The sequence below is a fragment of the Sander lucioperca genome, chromosome 18, assembly GCF_008315115.2.
Source record: "Sander lucioperca isolate FBNREF2018 chromosome 18, SLUC_FBN_1.2, whole genome shotgun sequence".
In the NCBI taxonomy this organism is placed as follows: Eukaryota; Metazoa; Chordata; class Actinopteri; order Perciformes; family Percidae; genus Sander; species Sander lucioperca.
Genome location: NC_050190.1, coordinates 9,538,157 through 9,547,128, shown reverse-complemented (window position 1 = coordinate 9,547,128; position 8,972 = coordinate 9,538,157). Strand labels below are relative to the sequence as shown.

General features: G+C 39.8%; 1 protein-coding gene across 6 annotated transcripts; it reads left to right on the top strand.

Annotated features, from left to right (window-relative positions):
• Positions 1-815: 815 nt before the first annotated feature.
• mtfr1l (mitochondrial fission regulator 1-like) lies at positions 816-6,871 on the top strand. Of its 6 annotated transcripts, XM_031282082.2 has the most exons (8): positions 816-953; positions 1,789-1,943; positions 2,107-2,214; positions 2,337-2,446; positions 2,917-3,128; positions 4,000-4,384; positions 4,604-4,765; positions 4,917-6,871. In XM_031282082.2, exons 2-7 carry the CDS (start codon positions 1,929-1,931, stop codon positions 4,719-4,721), a joined length of 948 nt encoding a protein of 315 aa, XP_031137942.1. In that variant the 5' UTR covers positions 816-953; positions 1,789-1,928; the 3' UTR covers positions 4,722-4,765; positions 4,917-6,871. The 6 variants fall into 6 exon arrangements, with proteins under 6 accessions (XP_031137942.1, XP_031137974.1, XP_031137960.1 ...); XM_031282114.2 differs by having other exon boundaries at positions 1,866-1,943; positions 2,128-2,214; positions 4,604-6,871; XM_031282100.2 differs by having other exon boundaries at positions 1,866-1,943; positions 4,604-6,871.
• Positions 6,872-8,972: the final 2,101 nt, after the last annotated feature.

Here is an 8,972-nt window from a genome sequence, read left to right as displayed (position 1 = left end):
ACCGCCCCGGCCGGCTGACAGCAGCGAAGGCGGAAGTAGATTGGAGTGATACATCTTGTGTTTTCAGAGAGCTCACGAAGAATTAGAATCAGCCAAGTATTTGTGAATACATGCAAGGAATTTGAATCCGGCTTTTTGTTGCTCTCAATGTCAAGTATATACACAAAAATACACGGCAAAAAAGAAGAACAACAAAGCTGAACAAAGTAGACATTAATATTTGACTGTAGGCCGATATGTCTGTATAAAAAATGTATCGGCTATATACTACATGTATACGTACATACACACATGTAAACAAACAGCTCTTTGAGGATTGTAAACACTAAGACAATAGTACAATGGAAACGTGCAAATGGTGCTGGAATAAAGTATTATTATAACAGGTTGCAGGTAGGTGGATATGCCAGTAATTATGTGTTTAACACTAACATTGATGTATTAAGGTGGATGCTGGATGGTGTTAAAGAATTATTACACAGGGATTGATATGGACTGGTGTTACGTGAATCATAGTCAGCCTGTGGGAAGAAACTTGTGTATGGTTGTTTTGACGAACATGTGTTCTGTACTCCTGTAGCGATTCTTCCTGCCCGTTTCCTGACTCTGGAAGTCCTTTCTCTTGTAATTTGCCTTGTTTGTTCGTTTATACGCCTTGATGTTTATAGATTATTATTTAAAAAAAAAAAAATAGAATGAAAGAATAAAAAAAGTGCTTCTACTGTTTATCCTGTATTCAGCGCTGCTCGCCTCCACCTCTAGGAGGCGCTCTTGTATAGGTTCTGATAAAGGAAGCTCATGGAGCTCCAGCCAATCAAATCACAGCGAAGGGAGGCACAGGTTTCCGGCCTAATGAGCGAAAACACAACTCCAGTCTGAAAGACGAAGAATAAAAGCTGCGTCTCGCAAATCATTTCACGGGTTACATTTCCCAGATACAGTCCTACTCTACTGTAAGTTGCGCTCTTGCAGCGTTGATTGCATTTTGTGAGGGGGAAGCGAAACACAGTAAAAATGGTCGTGTTAGTTTACCGTTGAGGGTCAACCAGGGGGCCGGTGTTGGTGCTGCTAACGCTAACTGACGGTCACTGTGTATGTTGTGTATGTTTGTGTTTGATATCCGTAGCTACCGACTAATGATGGACTGAAAATGATTCACAAATCTCTGCATTAAAGCTATCTTTCTGTCGTTCATCATGTTCCATCAACGATAACGTTAGTCAAAGCAGTCTGTAGCGCTACCGTCAACAAAATTAAAGCTAGCTGTTTTAAGTAGTACCGACATTAGCTAGCGTTAGATCGACAAACCTTTTTAATAGTTTTAATTTAATAACCTTATATTTTTAATATTCATCATTTTATTTTTTAATTGTATAGCGTATGAAGTCAAAAATACTGAGTGCACATTAACTAATTATTGTAAGATCGGACCCGTATAGCGATATGTGATATGTTTATGCTTTTTGTATGTATTGACTGTGCTTTTACCTATTTCTTCTGCAGTAACGTTACTCAGGCCTCTCTTGCAAAAAGGATTCAGATTTAGCTCCAGCTCCACCTAATAATACAAAGTAACATTATACAATTTATAATGATACATAATAGCGAAAACCAAGCTAATGTTACAAAATCAGAAGCTGTATCCATCTCATGCATTTTACTTTAGATAATACTATAAAAGTTAATAGTCAAGTTAATCAGTCATCAAGTTTTGTGCCTCATTTTAAAACAATTTCCTTTGTTAGTGGGTTTAATAATGCAGTGTTCTCCTGCTTGTGTCTCCAACAGATGCTCTAACAAATCCCTAATTTATATTAAGAGTCACACTGACATGGCATCTGTCCACTGAACTACTCTGTCTTCAGCCACTGCATGCACCAAGCATTGGTGTTGAACTTCCCAGCGGATGAGACTGACCCACCATCACCATGGAAACAGACACAGTAAGTTTGTTTCCTTGCTGTTAATGATGTCTTTAACTTAACGCTACCTTTCTCCTGGTATTCCTGCACATGACTGTGCAGGAATGCAAATTATAGACTAAGCACTAACATTAAAGTATTATACTCTGTGTAGAGACTGTGTTTTTTAACATATGCTTTACAGGAAGTTATTCCTATCTGGCAGAATAAGCCTCATGGATCCACCCGTAGTGTTGTGAGAAGAATAGGTTCCACTCTTCCACTCAGACCTCCACAAAGGGCATGTTTCCAGGTAAATATCAGATCCTATAAATCCTGCACATAATCTTCTTTGTCTATTAATTATATTCCCCTATTGCAATAAAAAATGTTTGTGTATACAACATTTAACTTGTGTCCTTGTGCATTTTGCAGGAACTACCGGGCCTGCCCCGTCTTCGGCCTATGGATGGCCCTATGGTTCCTACCTTGGCAGACATAGCCTGGATTGTTGCAGATGAAGAAGAGACATATGCCAGAGTGCGGTAAATATCCAACCAAGCCCTAAGAGATAACCACTAAGATTATGGAGTAGTGCCAAGTCACTAATCTATGACTACATTATTCTAGACTCTCTGAGCTTCCATCTTATTAGGTGCACATGTGCAGCCTAAAAAGTTGCAGTACACTGTTATAAAATCAGATTTTTGTACGGTGTCCGAGAGGTGTTGATTCAGCTCTATGTTGATTTTTGCAGCTGTATGTATTGTGAATACAGAACATTATAAATTTAAAGATATGATGTATTGTAGTGCTTTTGGATTGGGCTGTACCTGTAATAAACTGCTGGTGCAGTATTGATGAGCACTAAGGCATTTTCGGAGGAGTAGATAAAGGGAAAGAGAGACATCAGCTGACATTAAGCATACTTCAAAAGCTGGACTCAACCCCTGAGGTTTTGATATAATAAAGGTTTCTTTTCAGTAACACTGATCACCCACTCTTCTGTTTTCAGGAGTGACACTCGTCCTCTGAAACACGAATGGCGGCCCACGCCTCTCCTGGTGCTCCACAGGAACTCATCTGTACCCAACTTCCGCCGTGAGGGCAAAAGGGTGGAAGGGCTAAGGAAGCCGGGGGTGACGGCGATGAACCGTACTACCGCCCTGCAGGATGAGCTCAGCAGACTCCGTGCACAGATAGCCAAGATTGTGGCAAGTGATTCTGGTAGGTAACCAAATCAAAGTGTACATAATATAGACTGTGGATCTTGAACTTGGAATTTGAAAAGTGATAAAAACTCAGTGACGTGAGAACTGGTAACACACCTAACTTGACACTCTCTTTATTGATACTTCAGACTATGATTCATTAAGTTTTTCAGAGCAGGGTCGATTTAAAATTGCTTTATTGAGCCTATGTTTCATCACAGGGTTACTGTCTTCATGTGACTTTGATCCTTTTGTTGCCAAGTTGAATGCCCTGATTCTCCTAAAGCTCTTTGGTACTACAATGTCTTGACATTAGTTTGTAGGTCAGTGGCGGTTGTGTGTCACTTGTGAAAATTTCATCAGGGATGTCATAAGAAAGTGTCACATGTATTATCCCTACTGATTTTAAACATACTTTCTGATGTTGTCTAAAAGAGCCACACAGGGAACTTCAGCTATCAGATTAAAGCACTATTGTCAAGTGAGCTTGCTTCTTAAACTCTGTTAATTTTCAAGCTTTCAATCAACCATGCAGTTAAGCTGTTAGGTATTGCGATCCTAGATCTATTTGGGATTTTGGGGGAGGTTTACACCCATAAATGCTTATCTCATGAAGAAATCACATACTGCTAAGAGAAAATTTGATTGATTGGAATGTAGACTCTCCTACAGCACACCATTTTAAGGCTTAATGCCTCCTGGGAGGAGAGCTACTGAAGACAACAATAGTATACCTATACGCAAGCTATAAATTCACATTAGAAATGGCATTCGAACTCCGTACTTTTGACATTAAGAGTTGTCCTGTTTGTTTCTCTCAACACTGTCCAACTTTACTGAACAACTATAAACTCATTTCTCTACCCCGCTCCTCTTCTTTCTTTCAGGCTCAAACCCCCTGACCCCTGACCTGCTCTCCCCTGACGACACAAGTATGAGCTTCTCCATGGCACCGTTCGAGACGGCGCCCTACCAGCCGGCTGCCACGGCTGCCGCTTCCTTTGTCATCAGTGATGTCACGGAGGAGGAGGAAGAAGAGGAGGAGGAGCAGGAGGAAGAAGAGGAAGATGTGGTCTCTGTGGTGTCAGAGCTTGTCCCTGACCCTCTGCCGCCTGTTTCCATGACGGCATCAGCGACCTTTGACCTGGACAGACCCAGCATGGACTTCCGTGAGGCAGAGGAGGATACGGTGTCGCTATCAAAGTCCACCAGCTTTGCTGATGTTATGGACATCCTGAAGGACATGAACCGCATGAAGATGAGCAAGGACAGGTAAGAGTTGTCTTATAAAGTCACACAGACACGAGAGTGGTATCATTCTTCTCCTCTAACTCTCAGCAAGAAAGCAAATAAGTGTATTAACCAAAATGCTGAACTGTTCCTTTTTAAAGAAAATTCTTTATTAATATGGTAATATTTCTAAATGAAGTTAAAATAACATTGTATGCCCTCTCATACATGGTTTGTATTTTTTGGTGGGTGCCACTGCAGGTACAACAGAGGCTGTACGTCCCTCAGAGAGGAGGACTCGGCCTCTCTGATTTCAGAAGCTCTGAGGAAAAAGTTTGTCTTGAAGGAAGAAGATACGGACGCTGTGAAACGGAAGTAGCCTGATCACGTGTTTATCATCAATACCCGATCCTGCGGCTCCATATAAGTCAGGACAGGATTGTAGAGAATTTTTTTTTTTTTTTTTATATTTTGTATAATGAGCCCTTGAAGGAATGCGGTAGGTTATCATTGGCAATGTTTTCAGTTTTAGGTCTCTTGTGGGTTCTTAGCAGTTGTTTCTCATAATTTTTAGGCCTTTGCCTGTGAAATATGTACCCATGGATCAACAACCTTGCTCCTCAGACCCAAGGCAATAGCTGTCTACCAGAGCTAGAACAAAAAAAATCACTTCGTCCCAGACAGTGCTGTTGCTGTGTGAGGGGGAACAGGCAATTCTTGATAACAATAATCAGTTCCAGCACTGCTTCGCATATTGCATCCACTTTATTTCTCTATTAAAAAAAAACTTTTATGTTTAAATGTATTTTGAATAAGGACTCAACAGACTGCTGTCTGGAAACTTGCTCTGTGTCCGGACTGCTTTCATTTTAGATGCAATTTATTTTGATTGTGTTATAGAACATTGTGGAGGGGCTGACATGCAAACATTTGTAACACAGATTTTGGACTTAAAGTAAGGAATGTCCCTTTTTAAAAAGCATTTTATCCATCATGCTAGAAAAGGGAGTGCTTTTTCCTCCAGAAACAATGCAAATTCTTAGTCTTCTTCAGTTGTGTTAAGTCCTGTGACATACTTGAACATATTTAATGTACAAATAGAACAGATCCAGTGTACACATGCAGAGATGTACTGTATCTTATCACAGCGTGTGTGGGAAATATAACTTCAGGTCGTTGCTGTTAATATTTGCATTATAGGTCTGATTTTGTAAATGTGCCCAGCATCGTGTACCGTATGTTGCTTGCTCCACTGCACTCTTATGCCTGTCCTCTTGTTTGTTATTAACATATAGATTGATAGTCACTGAACCACAGAGTACTGATTTTGAAACTCAAACTGAAAGGAGCAAAAATATGCTGATTATGAAGTAGTTTGAAAAGTGAAAATCAAAGGAAGCGTGTGAGTGAAATGTGCACCCATCATTGTTTGCAGCTGTCTGTTTTTAGTTAAGGCAACGACCAATACAAGCTTGTACAGGTCTTTTTGAACACACATCCCCTCCCTGTGTAGATTGTTCTAATTACTAGCTGAAACCACCTTTAATGACCAACATTAAAGAGGTGACCTCAGTTTGGGCAGAGACAACTGAGCTATGTATAAGAGTGCTTTTACATCATTCTGTATGCAGTTTTGACAAAGCCATGGGTAAAATGCCTGAGTCCCGATGATAATGATGAATATTCTTGTTAATGCCTTACCACAGATCTATTACCTGTTCAAAACCCTGATTTTATTCCCCTATTAGTTGACGTACCATGGGTTTGTTGTACTCAGCCCACCGCTCATTGCCTGTCCTTTCCTGAATATGCCCTCCATCCTCTTTATTAAGAGTCCCATGTTTTTATCTCACAAACATAACAGGTGTGTGGGTGTGGGTGTGGGTGTGGGTGTGGGGCAATGCTGAATGTTTGTTAAAAAAATAACCCCTCACAAGAAAAGACTTGCTTGTCATGTCACTTTTACCTCCATACATGTCACTCCTACTCTGTCATGTGTATGCCTACATGCCTATGAGTCCCTTAGTGTAGTTTTACAGTGTGAAAAGTTACTTCAAAGTTTATCCGTTTGGATTGAAACAAGATTGTGCCCATATGTGTGTCGCTGTATGCAGTGGAATTAAAGTGTTTTTTTTTTCTTGCTAGAATTGGCCCTTGACTTGTCTTTGGTGATCTTCTCAATAGTTAATTTCCTCATTGGACAGAGTGATGAAGTATAAACCCACTATCTAATCTAAATCTACTACTATATGCCAGTTTAAATATATTCAATGTGTGTCTCTACTTAAGATGTCGAACCTTACACAGCATTCTCTGCCAAATGCATCCCTTTATCCTGATAATAAGTTAGGAGGAGAATTTAGTTAAGGATTTTCCACAGAGAATTGAATGACTTTGTTTCTCTTGTAGAGTTTATGGGTTTCTCAACATTATACTTCTGTGTTGGGGCAAGCCCACCACCACTACCTGTATTTTATTTTTTTGTCATATTAGGACTTGTAAATAAAGATTGGCTGATGTTTTCAAACTGGCTATATTTTTTGTCTGTGGAAAGTTTAATTTGTGTTTGCGGTGTCAAGTATCACCACATGGGGGCAGTGCAGGCAAACAAAAATAACATTTGGTTACTGAGCAACTAAATTTCCACCCTAAAACTTTGGCATTTTTTACCACACAACTGTGACACAAACTACTCTACAGATGCATCTGATTTCACCAGTCAAACAATAGCAGTGTTTTCTGTCAGTGTTCGGGATTATTAGGAGTTCTAGAGGAAGTGAGATGGGGAATGTAGGCTTTACATTCAGTATATCAACCAGTGGTGAAAGATGTATTGAGATATTTTACTAAAAGTAAAAGCAATACCACACTATAAAAGTACTCCTTTACACATACAAGTCAAAATTGTATTTGTATTCAGCAAAATGGACTAAAATAATTTAGTCCATTTTGCTGAATACAAATACAATTTCAAAAGTGAAAGTGCTCATTATGCAGAATGACACCATTCAGACTGATATATTTATATATTATGTTTTGATAAAATACTTAAGTGAAGTACAAGTAATGCAAAATAGTACTTAAGTACAGTACTTCCATCACTTATACAAACATTTGCCCATTTAAGTCTTGCCCTTATTTGCTTGGAATATGAAATTGCATCACTTTTTTAGCTGTGTGAAAAACACGTAGCACATCTTCACTTAATCACACCACGGGGGGGGGACTGCACTCGGAGTACGAGTCCCGTATGCCGGTAATTTCAAGGATTATTGTTAACCCACATTCTTTCCCATTTCCTGTTCTTCCCCATGATGATCCGGCCCCTCAGTGAGTCACAGTCTATTTTCTGTGAGAGTCCTTGGCCTACTTTGTCCCTCTTGACTTTCCACAATGGACTTCCTACCTATTTTAGATACATGTCTGTGGAGAGCTCAATTAATAGGGCTCTGTGTCAAAATGAGGCTCTATTAAACCTATAAATACAGGCCTTTAGTTTAAAGTGACATTGGCACATTTTCATCACTATGAGACTTGTGAAAAGAATTTCAAAGCAGGTAACGGACATAGTGCACAAAGGACGCCTCTCCATGCTTTGTACTACTCTACTACAATGTTGATTTGAATGGAAATGTCCGTTCCACTCTTTCTATTTCTATGGTGTGGATATTTAAACTTGACTCATCCATATTTGAGACTTACACTTGAGAGAAGACCTGTCTCTTCATGCGTCTCCTCTGTAGTTTGCCGAACTCCACACTCACCACATGGGGCAGTAGCCCCAGCCAAGCTCTGTGATAAGTGGTATTGAAGCAGCAAACATGCCAAAAGGTAGTATCTGTCATGCTGACTGGTCAGTGGCTCCTCCATCTCCCTGAGCCTCAGAGCTTTTTATCAATGTCTCCTTATGTTGCTGGAAGCTCTTCATAAATAGACCTGTCACTTGAAACAGAAACTTCCCTCCAATGTCCTCCATGTTTCCTAATGCCACCCAGAGGCACTCAGGTTTCAAGCCCATTTGTTACTTCAAGGAATATCATAATGGAATTGCTTTTTGGTATCCCTTCATGGAGGGACAATTGTCTTGTGTCTTGAAGTTTTACTTTAGACAGAAACAGGGTTTTTAGTTTTGATTATTCTGTCTGACAAATGTGGCGAACACCGCTGCAGCATGGAGAGTGATGTGAGCTAAAGCTGAGCTGAAGCGAAATTGAGCGAAACCAGGGGAGCACAGATCACTGTGACAGCTATCACTCTCATAGAACAGGTGTTACAGAAAACATGTCACAGTAGGTATAATTTATTGGCACTCCTCTGGGAGTAACAGGAAATGCCTTTATTCACAGTTCATATCTTCAAATGCTGCATTAGCATCCTCAATTCAAAATAATAGTTGAAAGTGCAGGGAAAGGTTTTATCATCAAAGAGAAGCAACTGAACAAAGTGTTATCTTGGAAATATGTTTTTTGTTTTTCCAAAATAACACTTGTAGCTTTCCAGATAGCAAAATACAATTGAATCACCTGTGCAATATTGTCAGACAGAAGCTTTGAATCTACACTGACGCCTGACACTGACAACTAATTCAAAGCGCTCGTTATTCTTTAGTTCTTTAACATCAGATTTTTAC

What these genes read in the sequence shown, in the direction of transcription:
- mtfr1l (XM_031282100.2), top strand. An exon ending in GATTGTGGCAAGTGATTCTG is followed by an intron (nt 3,129 to 3,999) that starts GTAGGTAACCAA and finishes TCTTTCTTTCAG; the next exon opens with GCTCAAACCCCCTGACCCCT. An exon ending in ATGAAGATGAGCAAGGACAG is followed by an intron (nt 4,385 to 4,603) that starts GTAAGAGTTGTC and finishes GTGCCACTGCAG; the next exon opens with GTACAACAGAGGCTGTACGT.